The sequence below is a fragment of the Phacochoerus africanus genome, chromosome 4 (assembly GCF_016906955.1).
Source record: "Phacochoerus africanus isolate WHEZ1 chromosome 4, ROS_Pafr_v1, whole genome shotgun sequence".
In the NCBI taxonomy this organism is placed as follows: Eukaryota; Metazoa; Chordata; class Mammalia; order Artiodactyla; family Suidae; genus Phacochoerus; species Phacochoerus africanus.
The window spans coordinates 88,393,515-88,411,536 of NC_062547.1; the positions used below are offsets into that span (position 1 = coordinate 88,393,515).

At 37.9% G+C, this 18,022-nt stretch overlaps 2 protein-coding genes across 5 annotated transcripts in view; both read left to right on the forward strand.

Annotated features, from left to right (window-relative positions):
- TENT2 (terminal nucleotidyltransferase 2) overlaps positions 1-13,219 on the forward strand; it is a 57,876-nt gene extending 44,657 nt beyond the window's left edge. For all 3 annotated transcript variants that reach the window (XM_047778178.1, XM_047778179.1, XM_047778181.1), the window contains exons 14-16: positions 8,663-8,754; positions 11,203-11,282; positions 13,103-13,219. In XM_047778178.1, coding sequence (XP_047634134.1) covers positions 8,663-8,754; positions 11,203-11,282; positions 13,103-13,177 — 247 coding nt within the window. In that variant the 3' untranslated portion in view covers positions 13,178-13,219. The remainder of the gene's footprint in view (positions 1-8,662; positions 8,755-11,202; positions 11,283-13,102) is intronic.
- A 4,185-nt stretch (positions 13,220-17,404) lies between these two features.
- CMYA5 (cardiomyopathy associated 5) overlaps positions 17,405-18,022 on the forward strand; it is a 115,222-nt gene continuing 114,604 nt past the window's right edge. For both annotated transcript variants that reach the window (XR_007134508.1, XM_047778182.1), the window contains exon 1: positions 17,405-17,614. Coding sequence is in view for 1 of the 2 variants with exons in the window: in XM_047778182.1 (XP_047634138.1) it covers positions 17,466-17,614 (149 nt within the window). In the remaining variant the exon portion in view is untranslated. The remainder of the gene's footprint in view (positions 17,615-18,022) is intronic.

The window sequence follows — 18,022 nt, forward strand, 5'->3', positions numbered from 1 at the left end:
ACTGTGCCTCTTTTGTTTACAGTTGTGTCTCCAATACCTAGTTCAGCGCCAGACAATGGGTACTTGAAAAATACCTGTTATAGATAATTTTGAATCAGAAAGCATACGGATATGAGTCAGAGATCCTTAAGGTAACTTAAAAATTACTGAATTAGGTTAAGAAAAGGAGTTAGAAAAGTGCTGAAGGAAAGTAGTTCAGTTGAAAGAAGTTATAATAATCCACGTTAAAAATGACCAGGTCCAAATATAAATCTAGGCAGCAAAGATAAAACAGAAGAAACCTTCATTTATATAAAGATCAGGAAGGATTTAAGACTATATGAGACATGGGACATAAGAGACTAAAGGTTATTCTAGAGTTAAGATTTTTAAGACGTTGCAATAATAATATCACTGATGTTTAGTGAATGTTTACCTAATGTCCTGTAGTATGCTGAGTAATCCCCCATGTATGATCTCATTAATTCCTCACAGTAACCCCTTGTCAAATTTAGGATATTTATGTATTTGAAACTTGTCCATGATGATACAGTTAGCCAGAGAACAGGGATTCAAATTTGGGTGACTCCAAAACCACATTCTTAATTTTTACACTGTATTGGCACCATCTCTTGGGTCTTGTAAATCAGACATTGGGGGAAGAGAGGGAAAGGATTCAGGGAAGAAAGTGTTTTTCTGTCATATGTAGCTTAGGAGTAGAGCATCTAGAGAAAAACCTTAAAAATAACCAGCTTCGGAGTTCCTGTCGTGGCGCAGTGGCTAACGAATCCGATTAGGAACCATGAGGTTGCAGGTTCGGTCCCTGCCCTTGCTCAGTGGGTTAAGGATCCTGCGTTGCTGTGGCTCTGGTGTAGGCCGGTGGCTACAGCTCCGATTGGACCCCTAGCCTGGGAATTGCCACATGCCGTGGAAGCGGCCCAAGAAATAGCAAAAATAAATAAATAAATAAATAAAATTGTGACTATAAAAAAAAAAAAAAACAACCAGCTTCGTTGTGGACTGAAACACAGTGGTAGCTGTGCAGGTTTGTATGTTTGATATGAACAGAAACTAGTTTTTGTGCTAATGATAATGGATAGGTTGCTGATGCATGGAAAGAGATTTTAAACTTGTGGTTGGATTTGTTATTATGATGCACGATTTAGGTGACGTCTTTACCTACTCTTTTATCGTATGGTACGTTGTTGTTTCACCCCAGGTATTTTCAGAAATTTAACTGTAGGGAGCGTAGCCAAGAATGTAGTCATGGTGAGGAACTAGGTGGTTTGCAAAAGAATTCTAACAACTACTGTAGAAGTGTTTGTAAGAATTTCTTCTGAACTTTGAGATATTCAATCTAAAAATTCCCTTTTCTTGAAGACAAGGAATTAAATGTCTGTTAAAGGATGCTTAAGTGTATGGTATGAATGTTGCAGAAATTTTATGTGATTTGAAAATTACTTTAAAAATTACTAAGATTTTCTTAACTACTTCACTCACACATTTCTGTTTGACCCTTGCTGCTAGAAAATTCTTAAAATGAAGCCAGATTTCTAGGACTGTATCTAGGAACAGGGAACTGATGAAAAAGGAAAAAAGATCTGGTGGCTTAGGGAACCTAGAGAAAAAAACACAGTCAGGATTTAATCATTTTGTATTTTAGCAAAAAAGAAAAATTTAAGTTCTAAATACCTTACAAACTCATAGATGCTAGAGATTCTAGGAGCCTTAAAAGGTATCTATTTTATAATCCTCTTTATTTTTTGGATGCCTAATCACATGTTATTACTGTTAGTGTATCTATTGAATTAAAAATACATACGTACTCTAAGTAGATATATTTTTTTAAAAAGGAAATACAAAGGTCTAATTTTTCTACCTCCTTTATTGTACTTATTTTTCCTCATTTTATTTAATTAATAAATCATTAAGGGCCTACTCTATACCAAACTATTTTCTTTTTTTTGCTTTTTAGGGCTGCACCCAAAAGGCGTAAGCAAGTTCCCAGGCCAGGAATCAAATCAGAGCTACAGCTGCCAGCCCAAACCACAGCCACAGCAACGTGGGATCTGAGCTGCGTATGCAACCTACCCCACAGCTCATGGCAGCGCCGCATTCCAGACCCACTGAGCAAGGTCAGGAATCAAACCCGAGTCCTCATGGATACTAGTTGGATTTGTTTCCATTGCGCCACAACGGGAACGCCTCTTACTGTTTTTTTAATATCAAGCTATATTCTATGCACTGGGAATATAGCAGTTAACAAAACTGTCTTCATGGAGCTTACATTGTAGTATGGCGAGAGAGACAATAAGCAAAATTTATATTACGTTAAATGGTGGTAAGTGAAGAAACATTAAAAAACCAAAATAGAAGATTCTGGTATATGTAGTTGTTGCAATTTTAGTACCTTTATTGTAGTTTAATACCTAGCATGGTGAGTGAAAGTCTCACTAAAAAGTTGACCTTTGAAATAAATAAAGACCTGATGGAGAGGAAGGTGTCAGTTACATATCTATATGGGAAAAAAGCTTTCCAAACAGAAGTAAAAGCAACTGCAAAGACTTGAGGTAGAGGTTTGCCTAACATGTTTAAGGAACAGCCAAGAGGCCAGTGTGACTGGCAGAGAGTAGAAGTGAGTGATGTCAGAGTTAAGGAAGTCTGTATCATACAGGGTCTAGGAGTTCATTTTGATGCCTTTGGCTTTTCCTCTGGGTAAAATGGAAAACCACGGGAGGCATTTCATTAGAAAAATTATGTGATCTTATTTAGTTTATAACGTGCTCACCCTGGTTGCTCGATAAGAATAGACTGAAGAGGGAGCCAAAGGCAGAAGCAAGGGCCCTACTTAGAAAGATACTGTAATAATCTAAGGGAAACCATGTGGCTTGGATAGAGATGGTTGCAGTGGCAGTGGAGGAGGAGTGATCAGATTCCATTTATGTTTTTCTTTGCAACAGATTAGCTGTGACATAAGAGAAAGGAGTCAAGAATGACTTCTAGGGAGATCCCCTTGCGGCTCAGTGGAAAGACTAGTATCCATGAGAATGTGGGTTGGACCACTGGCCCTGTTCAGAGGGTTAAGGATCCAGCAACAATCCAGTGTTGCTGTGAGGTCACTGATGCAGCTTGGATATGGTATTGCTGTGGTATAGGCCAGCACCTGTACCTCTGATTCGACCCCTAGTCTGGGAGCTTCCATATGCTGAAGGTGCAGCCCTAAAAAAGGGGGAAAAAAAAAGAAAAAAGAATGACTTCTAAGTTTTTGGCCTGAGTAACTGAAATGATGGAATTGTCATTAGGTGCCTTTTGGAGACAAGGGAGGAGCATTACTCATTTTGAGTGTTTTAAGATTGGAATACTCAGAAGATATTCAAGTAGAGTTACTGAGGAGAGAGTTCAGGAGAGAGGTCACAGGAAGTTGTGACAGCATTTTAAAACTAGGAAGTTTTGGGGGAAAACCAAGGAATATAGATAGAAAAGAGAAATGGCCCAGGAGTAAACCCTTAGATACCCCAGTGTTGAGGTGTAGGGGAAATACAGACGATACAGGACTATTTTAAGTGATGCACTGAAGAGAGAAAGAATTCAGAATTAGGTATTCTGTGAAACATTGGGCCTAGTCTCTCAAAAAGTCAATGTCATTTTTAAAGAGAATGGAGGGAATGTTTCCAGATTAAAGAGATAAAACAAAAATACAATGGTTACAGTCTTACTGGGGTGGAGAAATTATAAGAGGCATTTGAGTTACATAAATTTATAGATGTGGTTGGTGTCATAAGGAAAATGGCCTTATTCTTAGATATATGCCAAAGGATAAAGAAATGAACTTTCATGCTCTTCACAGCTTAAGAAAGGGTTCAGTTCAAAACGTATTCATATATGCACACACACAAGTTAATGTAGCAAAATGTTAACTTTTTGAGTTTTATGCTTTTCATTTTTTTTCTTTGAAAAATGTCATCATACAAGGATGAAATAAAAAATGAGATTAGGTATGAGAAAGGAGCTAATATGTAATAGTCTAAAAAGAAGAATCATTGAGAAAGAAGGAAAGCCAATAGACTGTAGTGCCTTAATCCAAGGGGGGGGGGTGTTTTGAATTTTGAGGAGGAGGGAATGATTTATCTGTCACATTTTTCGATAGATCAAGTACAAGGTGAGAACTAAAAGCTGACCATTGGAGCACTGGTCCATGTGGAGGCCATTGGACCCTCGACAGGAGCACTCTGTGGAATAATGTGGATAAAAACCATTATTGGTGTGAGCTAAGGAGAAAAGATTTAGATATAGATAGTGTAGTTAATTCTGTAGAGGAATTTGCATACTTGTAAAGGGAGAAGAAAAAATCAGGTAGAAATTGGCAGATTAAGTGAGGTTAGTTTTTTGTTTTTAGAAAAGAACTAACCCATCTTGATGGCAAAATTAGTGATACCAGAAGAATCATAGTAAATTGTTCAACTCTCCTTGTTTGAGTAGGGGGGACTGAAATCTAGAGCACAAATGGAGTAGAAGACTGACAATTCATTAATAATGAAAAAAAGAATATATAGATACAGCCAAATGTGATGGGAGCTAGTAGAAATTATCTTTTGATACAGTTTTTTTAAAATGAAATGAAGGGTGCACATCAGCTGGGAATGATTGTGAGGGAGGAAATTTGAAAAATGAGGAGAGGGTGTGAATTTTCATGTTGAAGAATAAGGGAGTGAAATGGTGGAAATATAGTATGATTGATGTCTAGTAGTGTTTAGGATCTTTTTGAGCTGAGCCATCACCAATTTAAAGTGAATTTAAAGTGATCATGAATTGAAAGGTCAGCATGTTTGCGTATACTTCTCCAGCCCTGTTTAGCTGCTTGGGAAAGAAGTAAGCAAAGATTTAATTATAGTTGTTTCAGTCAACTAAGTTCAGTGCTGACAAGAGCAGATAAGAGAGTTGAGGGATAGGCAAGGGAGTGCTTTTAATAATTGACCATGGACAAAATACATTAAATTCAGTCTTGAAAATGTAGGCACAGGGTCATCTGTAGGACATCTAGGTGGCTGTTTCGAGTAGTCCGTTGTAAATTTTGGCCTGGGCTTAGTGGAAAGCTCAGAGCTGGAACAAAAGATTTGGTAAAGAAACATCAGAGTATTAAAGCCTGGGGTGAATGCTTTAGCACTTGGATAAGGTTAAAAGAAACCAAGTCCTGAAAGATACCAAAATTTAAATGGTCAGGCAGAAGAGGAGCCAGTCGAAACAAAACAAAGCAAAACACCAGGATTAAAGTTTTCTCTCTCCTTACAAGGTTTGACATCCCTAACAAAGCGTGTTCTTTTTTTGTTTGTTTGCTTCCCAGACCTCAGTAATAGGACAAAAATAGACATTTGTTCAAACAAATGTATAAAGTTATAATGTTGAAGACTACATTTCCAGTTTAATCAGCCATCTCAAAATACTTTGTTACTGGGAGGTCCTGCTGTGGTCGCAGTGGGTTAATGATGTGGCTTGTCTCTGTGTAGGCACCAGTTGGATCCCTGGCCTGGTGTAGTGGGTTAAGGATCTGGCATTGCTGCCACTGTGGTGAAGGGTGCAGGTGCAACTCGGATGTGATCCCAGGCCCGGGAACTTCCATATGCCTATGAGGGGTGGCTGAAAAAAGAAAAACAAAAAACAAAAAACCCAAAACTTTATCTCAAAAAGAAAGGCTAGAAGAGAATTAGTAGATGCCTACAGTTTGTTATACTGAAATAAAAAAGCAAGCATCTTAGTAATGCAGAGTCAGTAGTCTCTTTTTTTTTTTTTTGGCCACAGCCATGGCATGTGGAAATTCCTGGGCATGGGATGGAACCTGTGCCACAGTTGCGACCTGTGCCACAGCTATGGCAATGCTGGATCCCTAACACATGCTATGCTACATGAAAACTTCTCACTTTTATATTCAAAGGATTATTATACTTTATCAAATCTATTTTAGATTAAATTAAGCTCATATATCTTCTTTTCTGGAACATTCCTCTTTTATACACTGTATCTTATTTTACACTTTTTGAATGACAATAACATTTTCACATGGGAAGCAAATTATTGTAGCGAAATCTGTTATGATAAAAGGCTATAAGTTTAGTTTAGAGCCTCTTTTAAAGAAGGAAATGTATAGGGAAACTTTGTAAATTATCATTTGAATTCTACATTTACATTCACCTCCAAGAGTAAAACTAGTGTATGTATCATGTCTTATGGTTTGAAATACTTAATAATTTAAACATATTTAAAAGTTCTTTGAAAAATGCAGCCGATTGAATCAGTCTAAATAATGATTCAAACATTCATTTTTTTTCCTCTGTGAAGAACCTCAAATGATATAGTCATTTAAATAACTGTTGTTTAGGCTGTTACAGGTTAAAGATTAATGATATCTGGTTAGGGATGAAAAAGTGAATATAGATATGTGACATATGTTTCTGTGATCCAACTTAGAACCGAGTACTGACATGTAATATATAAATTCAGGATTTGATATAATAGACATGAAAGTGAGGAAAATTCCTTTGACTTAATGAAGTAAAAGTTTTAATTTAATGTCAGGATATAGTATTTCAATATTTTAAACTTGTCTGAGAGAAGAAAAAGCAGTCCATCCCCCCCTTTTTTTTCCAGTTTTGGGGCCACATGTGTGGCAAATGGAGGTTCCCAGGCTAGGGGTCTAATTGGAGCTGGAGCTGCAGCTGCCAGCCTACACCATAGCCACAGCTACTCGGCATCCAAGCTCAGTCTTCGATCTGCATAACAGCTCATGGCAGCACCGGATCCTTAACGCACTGAGCAATGCCAGGGATCAAACCCACACCCTCATGGGTACTAGTTGGGCTCATTACCACTGAGCCACAACAGGAACTCCCAATCCACCCCCTTTGACTTAATGTTTCCATTTTACTTCTATTGCAGATTCAGCTATCTTATAAGTTCATATTAGAAACAAGTAGTCTCAGGAAAAAGTTCATTTTATTTTTGAAATTTGTCTTAAGTGGTATAACATGAAGTAGCACAAAATGTAATTCTACTGTAATCCTGTTTTAGTTCAGGCATGTGGTTATATAACTCTCCCCTTTACATTGTTATTTTTAAGAAAATTTTGGAAACCTACTTGGACCAGTAGAGCAGTATACTTCTTTTCTGTTTGGAGTCCATACTAATGAAGCTGCTGTACATGAAGGATCTAAAACATCTTACTGTAACCAGTACTAAGTATTTCTTTTTGACAACCCACTTATTTTTAAAAAACTTAAATTCTTACATGTATTTTTAAAGAACTTAAGGCTGTCTTTGTAAACTATTTCTAAGCTGTACTCTTGGTTAGAAAAAAATAGAAAATTAGAGTTGGAGGATCCTTTTCGGTTATCAAACATCACAACATGCAGTATTTTCTTGCATGTTTAACACAGAAATTAGTCATTTTCCCAGAAACAAATGCCATCCTGGATCCATATTTCTATCTTAATGGATTCTTTGTCTGATATAGAGTAGGATGAGTGATCAAATTGGAAGGTCCCAAACTGGTGTTTTCTTCTTATTACTAAAATGATGGCAAAAACTAAATATGGTTGAGAAAAAAGATAACAGCTATTCCCTAAACTCATTTTTTTTCTTGAGTACAAGCTGAATCGTCATATGTTTTAAAGTGTTCCTTGAAAAAAAAGGGAAATTGTACTTGTGTAAAATTATTATAATTTAAACTTGTAAAAATTATTGTAAATTTAAAAAGACAGTGTAAGGTTAGGACACACTGCAGACTGGACAGTTACCTTCAGGCATGCTGATAAAGTTGTTTAGTGAATAAAACCTCACTATTAACAGCTACATGTGGGAGTTCCCGTTGTGGTGCAGTGGTTAACGAATCTGACTAGGAACCATGAGGTTGCAGTTTCGATCCCTGGCCTCGCTCAGTGGGTTAAGGATCCAACATTGCTGTGAGCTGTGGTGTAGGTTGCAGATGTGGCTCGGATCCCGCGTTGCTGTGGCTGTGGTGTAGGCCAGTGGCTACAGCTCCGATTTGACCCCTAGCCTGGGAACCTCCATATGTCCCACGTGTGGCCCTAGAAAAGACAAAACAAAAACAACAACAACAAAAAAAACAGCTACATCTGATATACAGCAATAACAGTATGCTTTTGTTTTTTTGAAACAGCATCTACTTCTATTGGAAAATTTAAACATTTTCTACCATAAAACGATCAGTAGAGGTACACCTGAATAAAAATTTTATCTAATGATACCAGAAAAGAACTTAGAATGATTACTTTTCTCTTAACAAGTAAAAAATTCTTAGTGGGGTGTTAACAAGGAATGTATTTTTTTGCTTCCTTCATTTATTCAAAATATATATATTGAATACCTAGTTTGTACTAAGCATGTAGATACACACTGAAAAAATATGCATAAATAACTTAGCATATTGGAGCTTTCATTCTGCTTGGGGAGACATACAGTAAATAACGTGATAAAGAAACAGATGGTTAGAATGTAAGTGCTATGGAGACAGAAGAAGTAGAGAAGGGGAAATGGGGATTGAGGTGCAGAGAGTTGAAGCAAATTTCAGTTCTATCAGAAAACCAGAGTAGGCCTAACTACTGATATAATAAAAATAATTAAAGAGAAGTTAAGAAAATAGTTAACATGATCAGTGTTTTTCTTTTTATAGCTGGAACAGTCAAATGATTTCGGTTCGTGAAGCCAAAGCCATTCCCAGGCCTGATGGTATTGAATGGAGAAATAAATTCATCTGTGTAGAAGGTAGCTTTCCTACAGCCTACTCTCTGTTTACTATCCAACTATCATCATGGTACTGAGAGGATTACTTGTGTAATTTCAGCTTATATTTCAATTAAAAGCCGTGCATTTATGTTCTAAAGTGGTTTATAAATCTTGTAATGATAAAATTTTAATTTTTAAAAAATAATTAAAAATTCTTTAGTTGTAGGAAGTAATAAATATGAATTTAAGTGTTGAGTCTTTCCAGTTGGTAAGACTTGAGCAGCCTTTAGGCACCTTTCATGCTTGTAGTTGGTTGAAATGTAGTTTCATGACTTGTAAGTGGAAGAAAATATTCATGTGATGATTCTTTGAAATAAAATTAGTTCTTTTATACTTAAAGTATTGATAATTAATGCGTTATATTTTATGAATATAAATTGATTTTACTTTAAAAATCAGATGCTCTGACGATATTAATTTACATGTAGTTGAATATTTCTTTTTTTTCTTTTCCTTTTATAAGTCCATACCTGTGGCATAATGCAGGTTCCCAGGCTACGGGTCAAATTGGAACTGCAGCTGCAGGCCGACACCACAGCCACAGCAGTACTGGATCTGAGCCGCGTATGTGAACTTCGCTGCAGCTTGTGGCAGTGCTGGATCCTTTACCCACCGACCAAGGCCAGGGATTGAACCTGCATCCTCATGGACACTATGTCGGGTTCTTAACCAACTCAGCCATAACGGGAACTCCACGTTTAGTTGAGTATCTCTTTGAACTGGTGGAAACTGACTTCAAGAGGCAGAAATTGTTCTCACAGATGCCAAGTTGATGACTTTGTAAATCTTGAGGTAAAAAAAGTATAAGGAGTTGAGATTTGACATTTGTAGGGAAACATCAAATTTAGAATATTTTAATCTTGAATTATAATGCAGCAAATTAAGAGTTTGTAAATGTGAAATTCTGTCTTCTGCTTTGGTCTTTGGTTTGCTTAATTACACAATGGGTGTATATTATTTTAGTTACTTGTCTTTTTTTTTTTTTCGTCTTTTTTTTGGCCACCCACAGCATATGGAGTTCCTGATCCAGGGATCAGACCTGAGCCATAGTTGTGACCTATGCCTGCAGCTGAGGCAACACCGGATCCTTTAATCAGCTGTGCCAGGCTCAGGATCCAACCTCTGTCCTGGCACTGCAGAGATGCGGCCCATCCCATTGTGCCACAGCAGGAACTCCTCTTCTGAATATTAAATACTGTTGTAAAGTGCTATGCAATATGTGATCTGATAGTTTGACATATGGCGTTATTCTATTCTTTAAAAAAAGTACTGTGACAGCAAACTCTTTCTTGCTCAGAAAGGTGAAAAAAAAAAAAAGAAAAAAATTAAATTATGGCCCTACCTAGATTATATGACAGATCTGAAGTTAACCTCCCCTTCAGATTTCCTTTTCTTTTATACTTTTCCACATCTTTCCCCTCATTCTAGAAGCTTTGTTCTCTCTCTAGTCCCTCTCTTTCAGGTTAACAACATATGTAGGTCTTTTCATCCTTGAAAAATACTCTTAACTTGATCCTACTGGCTCTTCTAAGTATTTTCTTTCTCTTTTTTAGTGCCAGAATTCTTAAACTCTAGTAATTTTAACTTATTGCCGGTATGATTTCGCCTTCCAACTAATGTCTTTAGTTATCCTCCTTTTCTCATTATTATCTTCAGTTTTCTTGTTCTGTTATATAGGATCAGCTTCTTTGTCTCTGTATATGAACTCTCTACTCTCTTATTTTGTGGGTGAAGAGTGAGTCGGGGGGAGGGGGTTAAATCATGGAAGGTAGGTATTGTTGGAGACACACACATATAATCTCTTCCTTTGTTCTCTGTCTGCTCTACTTGCTATCTTGGTTCTCTCTTTCCTACTGCCAAATTCCTAATACAAGTCACTGTTCTTATGCATCTTTTTGAAGCCATTTAGTTATACAATAATTCTCTGCACCGTCTTCCATCTTTACCTGTATTAAACCTTAACTTTCAGAGGTATTGACATTTTTCATACTAGACAAATCAGTGCTCTTTTCAATTAGAATTAAATTTAAAATTACCTTTCTGTGATATTTGACATTGACCACCTCTTTTGGTGTAGTGCTTTATTCTTTTTGATGACTCTTTTATTTTTTTTAATTTTTCTTCTTCTCAGGGTAGTTTTTGACTCTAATTCTTCAGAAATCTTACCCATTTTTATGATTTAGACTTAACAAACCTATGCTGATGACTTAATTGAAGTGTCTCTGCCTTATTAGGCAGTTCGTAACTGTTATAAAACTATTGTCTATTTGCCTAAATCTAATAAGATGTTATATTAAACTTTTGCAGTTGCTGTTTTGTAGGTCAAAAACTGTCAAATATTGGCAATTTCATATAATTCGACCACATAAAAAAACTGAAGTTCTCATTGTAATATTTTCTTATTTATATATGAACTTAACATTGCAGAACCTTTTGATGGAACAAATACAGCCAGAGCTGTGCATGAAAAGCAGAAGTTTGATGTGATCAAGGATCAATTTTTAAAGGTAAACAATGCATCACATTAACTCTAGAAACCTTACTGCACTAGCTAGCTTTGAAAATGAGAAAAAATGTAATAGGAAAGAAAAGCTCTGGCTTCTATGTTGTGAAGCAATTAATGTAGCACAATAGGGAATTTATTGCTTGAATTTGGAAGTACTTCTCCTGCAGCGCGATCGACTCTGCTTTTACTCAGTGGCTTTCACTTTTGTGGAAATGAGCATTTTCACAGTCAGCTTATTAAACGCTCAAAATGAGTGAATGTAACCTAACAGATTCCTTTCCCTCCTTAAAATGTCATGGAACATGTAGCCTTGGAAGAAAGCCACATCTGTTCTATAATTTTTTTCTGCATAACCCAGTGCAACAAGGAAATAGAGCTCCATTTTATCTTTGTTTATATTCTGAAAAGTTAAAAGTGTACGTATGTTTGTGTACACACGTATTTTATACATACACATTTCAGTCTATGCATATGTAAATTGTAGTTTATTCCTTAGCTTTCTAGTCTACAGAATGAATTTATTCATCAGTCATTTTGCTAGGCTTGGTTCCTATCAAGTAATTCAACAGTACAATATGTAGAAACATATTAATAGGAATATGTACCGTGAGACATAGAGGAGAGAATGGTTCATAGAAGAAGTTCAGGGAACTTGTAAAAAATGATTTCAGAAGCATATTTTTTATTGAGACATACAAGTAGACTGTATTTTGATGATGATTAAAAATGCAAGTGAATCATATTACAAGCTGTCCTTTAAGAAATTAGGTCCTCTCAGTTTGTCAACCAGAATAGAAAATTTAAAATGCAGTATTCTGCAGGGCAAAATAAGTACCAAGAGGGAATATTTTTGTCTTCAGATGAAATTGAGAGCTCAAAGATCGCATTGCTACATTGCTGTTTTTATTAATGGGAGAGCTTTCATTATGATTGTTAAACTATAAAAACCAATACTTTTAGTCAGTGGAACAGCTGAAGTGAGAACAAACTACCAAGATCTACAGCCACCAGGTAGTAGGCCAGATTTTTAGCTTATGAACAATAATTTCAGTTTCTTTCTTCTTAACAATTCTGTTCATTCTTTTCTAGATATATTAGATATGGTGCTTTATTATAGATTACTCTCTCCTTCATAAATACAATTTTTAATTGAAAGAGCTTTCTAGATGCAAAAAAAGTCAGTCAGATAATTGAAGTAATCTTTCATTACCCTCTCAAACCCAAAGGTTCTACATGAATTACATTGCTGTTTTAGATGAAATGATCTAAATTTGTGAATAAATGTTAATATTGTCAGTTGTATCTTTTTGTCCCACCTATGTATTCATTTCTTATTAATAATTGGAACTACACAGGTATAAAATTTTAATTTATTATTTTTGTCTTTTAGGGCTGCACATGTGGCATATGTCAGTTCCTAGGCTAGTGGTCCAGTTGGAGCTGTAGCTGCTGGCCTGCACCACAGCTACAGCAACATGGATCCAAGCCGCATCTGCGACCTGCACCACAGCTCAGGGCAACACTGGATCCATAACCCACTGGGCGAGGCTAGGGATGGAACCCACATCCTCATGGATGCTAGTCAGATTCATTAACTGCTGAGCCAGGATGGGACCTCTGGGTATAACATTTTAAAATAACATTTTCTTTCTTGCCACAGAAACAATACTTGGACTTTGTTAACTTGGGAGATAAAAACAAAGAAAAACATGTCACCCAAAATGTTATTGCCTAGAAAAACCACAATTAACGTTCTAATAACTCTCAGTCTTTTGTTCCACATATATTTTACGTTTTAAAATGATTTTTATTCTCTTCCAGTCATGGCACCGATTGAAAAACAAACGGGATTTGAACAGTATACTACCTTTAAGAGCTGCTATCCTGAAAAGATAACTGGCCTCTATTTCTTAATAAAGAACAGTAGTAACATCATAATGCATCTTGTTTACCGTCATCATGGTTTCTCTTTAATTATTCTTGTTTTCATGTTTTATTTTTAAGAGGACATACTTATAAAAAGAGTGCATATTTTATTATGACATTTCCTAATGAAACACTTTGATTTAAAGATGTATTTTTAAAAATGTTTACATTGATGATTAGTAACATTATGGCATGAATTTTCAGGAAATCAGATAAAATATTTTTGGGGGGAATTACCTTAACAAATAAAAGGTTTTTGATATAACTTTAAATAATTGTACCACATGCTAATACTGAAGAGATGTGTGGACTTTTTTTGGAGAAAAGTAGATGGTTTGTTGCCTGAGTCTGTTCTAGTAAAGTGAAGACTCAAGTCAGTTATTCGGGTACTTGAAACAAAATGAAATCTCTTATTTCAGTGGAATCACAGCAGAGGCATGAAATACTGGATAGTTGCCTTAGGTCTTCACTCGACTCCTCAGGATAGACGTGAGGCTTTGGTTGAGTCTATATTAATTAGCATTTCATTAGTACCTCACATGCTTTTGGTGTAGTTGAGATTGCTTTAAATTTTGTGTTGAAACAACAGAACATTTGCACTGTAGTAATATGAGCACTAACTCTGTATTGGACAGCAGTTAGGGAATTGTTTGAAAGAATGAATTCATTGTAGACATTTTGAAAAGATCAAGTCCTTTGTACTTCATGTTAGCCTAGTGTGCAATACGCACTTTGGCTTTACTTCCCGTTTTCCTGCTTTTGTTTTCCCTTTGACATGAAGCATCACAAACTGAAAGATCAAAGTTGAGATTATATCCTATTGATAGTAGCAGAGTTTTTTTCTGTGTACAGTTATAGGATTTGTAATCTCAACTGGAATTTTTTAGGCAGTAAGCCAGTATGAAATGTTTTAGGACATAACAAAATATAAATAAAAGCTTAATGTTTGTAAAGATACCATTTTTAGTATTTCTTTTCCACGTGAAGAAATAGGGGCTGCTAAAAAAGCTGCAGTGTTTTTGGTTTATGTAAATATTTGTAAATTGGTCAGTGCCTGTAAATTTAAATATAAATAATCTTAAAAACAGTTTTTAACTTTTTCAGAAGGACTGTGTACAACTTCTTTTAGACCTGCTGTAGCACAGTTTGTACCTCTAATGTATTTGGGTTTTTTGCAGACCAATTCAGATGCTAAGACTTTTGCTTTGACTCGTAAAAGGTGCATATTTTCATTTTTTTCTTTAAGTTTAAATTTTTGTATGACCAAATGGAATAAAGTTTATATATGGAAATGACTGATTTTTTTCCTTTTTTTCTGTGCAAGTCTTTACTTCTAAGATGAGATTGAAGCTGCAGTTATCTCAATTACTGTGCGAGATTATCTAGATTACATAGAGAATCTTAAAATCAAGTTCATCCTTGGTTAAGCCAACTAGCTACATCAGTACCCTATTTCTCTGGCATTATTAGGAATGAAACCTGCCATACAGGTGACTATTTTCAGTATGTTGAAGCAATTAAGTTTTATATACTAATTTTTTGGTGGAAATTTTCCTAAAATATATTTAACACTGTGCAACTCTCCTTTATCAGAATGTGTTGAGAATAATTAATATTCCAGTGCTGACCAGGTAATAATTATAAACAATAAATAGTAGCTGTAGTACTCCATAGTAATTCTGTGCAGCTCTCAGGGATGGGTAAATGTCTCAGGCATTCTGCCTCTACAGTGTTATGACATTTCCTAATAAAGCCCCAGAATCTACCATGGACTCCTTCACTGCCACTGTTTTCTCAGCTTTCATTGTTGCACCCCTCATCTTACTGCTGCTGCTTTTCAGCTGTATAACTAAAACAAATAGATAAGAAATTAATACATTTACACTCATTTGTATATCAGACTGAAGCCTAAGATTATAAACTTTGTAACAGCCAAATATGTCAGATAAGTGGGCTAATGTATGAGATAATTTTTGAGACTGAAATTCTTTTCAATGTGAATTATGTCATTGGTGAATAATTCTTTTATTTTTTATTGTATTGATCTGGCCATTTTTATTTATTTGCATCTGTTGTTACTTAAAGTAGCATTAGAAAGTTAAAATGTGCAGTCTCTAAATTTTGGATTGGTTTGAGCTACAGTCTTTACAGATAAATCTTGTTGACTAGTTAGTGTTCCTATAAAATTTTAAGTAGAGAGTATATACAGTGGCTTCCTGTAATTTTGATTAGTGTTTAATGCCACAGCTGCAATTGATTTCTTTTTGTCCTAGTGAGCATATATTTCGGATTACTCATGGAAAAACCCAGCTCATGTAAGAGAATGCATATTGCTGCTGTTAATTAAACTTGGTTCAGTGAACTCTGGGAGGCTGGACTTTGCTATCTTCCCTCTCATGCCCCTTAGCTGATGTTTCTGTGCACTGCCTCAGCTATCTGCAGTTCTATGTCCATAGACGTAATGTGTACATACAAGCTAGTGTAACTGGTGGATACTACCTAATTTACATGATCACATTTAACAACTCTATGAATAGAATTTGCTGTAATTAAAAATCAGTGTTAGGGAGTTCCCGTTGTGGCTCAGCGGAAATGAACCTGATGAGTATCCATGAGGATACTGGTTCGGTCCCTGGCCTCACTCAGTGGGTAAAGGATCCATCGTGGTGAGCTGTGGTATAGGTCACAAACATGACTTGGATCCAGCCTTGCTGTGGCTGTGGTGTAGGCTGGCAGCTGTAGCTCTGATTTGATCACCTAGCCTGGGAGCTTCCATGTGCCACACCTGTGTCTCTGAAAAGCAAAAACAACAAATCAGTGTTAGCTCTTCTAGCCATAAAATCATCTTACGGAAAAAAAAAGTATGAAGATATCTCTACCTGTAGTAGGTAATCAGCTGGTTTTGTCTTGTTCTCTTTAGTGCAGGGAACAGTCCTTAAGCACCTACTATGTGCTAAGTACTTTGCTAAGCTTCTGTGCTTGTGAGAAATGGGGATAGTGGGACAAAGATGAGTAACAAACTTCCAAAGTCTCCTGGGGGAAAGAGACATAAACCTAATTTGTGTATGGGATAATGTGGGAACCTGGAACAGATATACTGAGCTTAAGCTGGGGTTTTCAGAGAAAGGTGTGATCTTGAATGATGAATAACCAGGAAGATGAAGGTAGGAGGAATGTTGAAGCTAGGATGAATGTTTTAGAAGGAATTGTGTCCATAAAGGTACCATGGTGTGATTTGATGAATGTTAGGAAGTCCTGACTTCCAAAGATGAGACCACAAGGTAAGATATGGGTTGTAAATTGTGGGGTGTTTTTAGCACTTCTCTTCCTGAGGAGCTTGAGCTTTTCAGTCTTTGCACAGTTGGAAGCCACTGAGGGCTCTTAAGCATTAGCATAACAGGATCCAACTAAAGATCTGGATTTTTGGGGTTGAGTTCCAGACACAACAGATTTTGGTCAACGTGGGGGAAATTATTCCTTATTCACAAATTTAAGATTTATGAAGATAACAGTTCCTGGCTGAATAATCCAGGGGTCACTGAGGAGAATACACAACGTAGTGATTTGCAGATATGAAGGGAACCAATACTGATCCATGGTTCAAAACTGGGTTTCTGAAATGGGCAGACTTTGTTTCCCACTGGGTCGCTTTACTAGCAAGGAGACCCTGAGCCAGCTAGGAACTCAAGCCTTTCTGAGACAGTTTTTCTCATTTCTAAAACTAGCATTGCAATTAAACCTACCACAGCAAAGTTGAAGGGGATAATTACCACTGCCTGAACTAGTCTTAAGTACTCTGCTCTCGCTGTAAGGGTAGTTACTTGGTTGGGATGAGGGCCCATGGAGAAGCTCAGCTGGGCTCCAAACCCACTTGAGGGCAAAGAGAGGCTGGAGCGGCCCGGTGCCTTTCCCCCTTCCAATTCCCGGGTGCAGCGGGAGCCTGCGCCCCCTCGGAGGGATGTTCTCCCACCGCGCAAACGGCCCGCCCGGGATCTGTCCAAACGGGCGGGGAGGGCTGGGGGGAGTTGGCAGACGCGCGGGGAAGAGGACAAGCTGAGCCCAGGCCCCAGAACCTCGGTGGCGAAACTTTTTGACGCCTTCTATTTAAAGTAGCGGGGCTCGCCCGCCCCCGGGCGGGAACCCGAGCCGCCCCGCCGGGACAGGGCAGGGCCGGGCCGGGCCGGAGGCGCCCTCAGAGGGAGAACACCAGGCGCGGCGCGGGCGGTTCCGGCTCCAGCTCCGGCCCGGACGAGGCGCGATGGCGAGCAGCGACAGCAACCACGCCGCGGAGAGCGCCCTCAGCTCCGATGGGGACGAGGAGGCGACCCGGGAGCTGGACACCGAGGAGGAGTCGGAGGACGAGGAGGGCGAGACGGCCGCGGAGTCGGAGTCGGAGCCGGACGCCAGGTAACGTGGACCCCTTGCTCCGGGCCCCGAGTGCGGCCGTCGGGGAGGGCAGGTGCTGCGCGGGGAAATGCCGCCCCCTTCCTTTTCCTCTTTTCGAGCGCGCTGGAGTTCACGTCCCTCGAGCTAAGCACTTTCTCTGTGGGGGCGCTAACTTGGTGAAAAACTTGAAGGTGAAGGTGCCTGTGTCAGCTGGAGTGACAGGCCCGCCTGCAGCAGCAAAGTTCATCCCTCCCCATCCCCCCTTCCTCCTTCATTACCACCCCTCCCCCCACAGGCAGCTCCTTGTGACTTGCGGCTCTTGTTTACTCCTGGGGATTTACTTCGCGTCCTCCCTAACTGCAGATTTGGGCTGAAACGCTTAGCTTTGGCCCAAAGCCTAGCAACAATTTTGAAAGCCTTAGTTAGAGG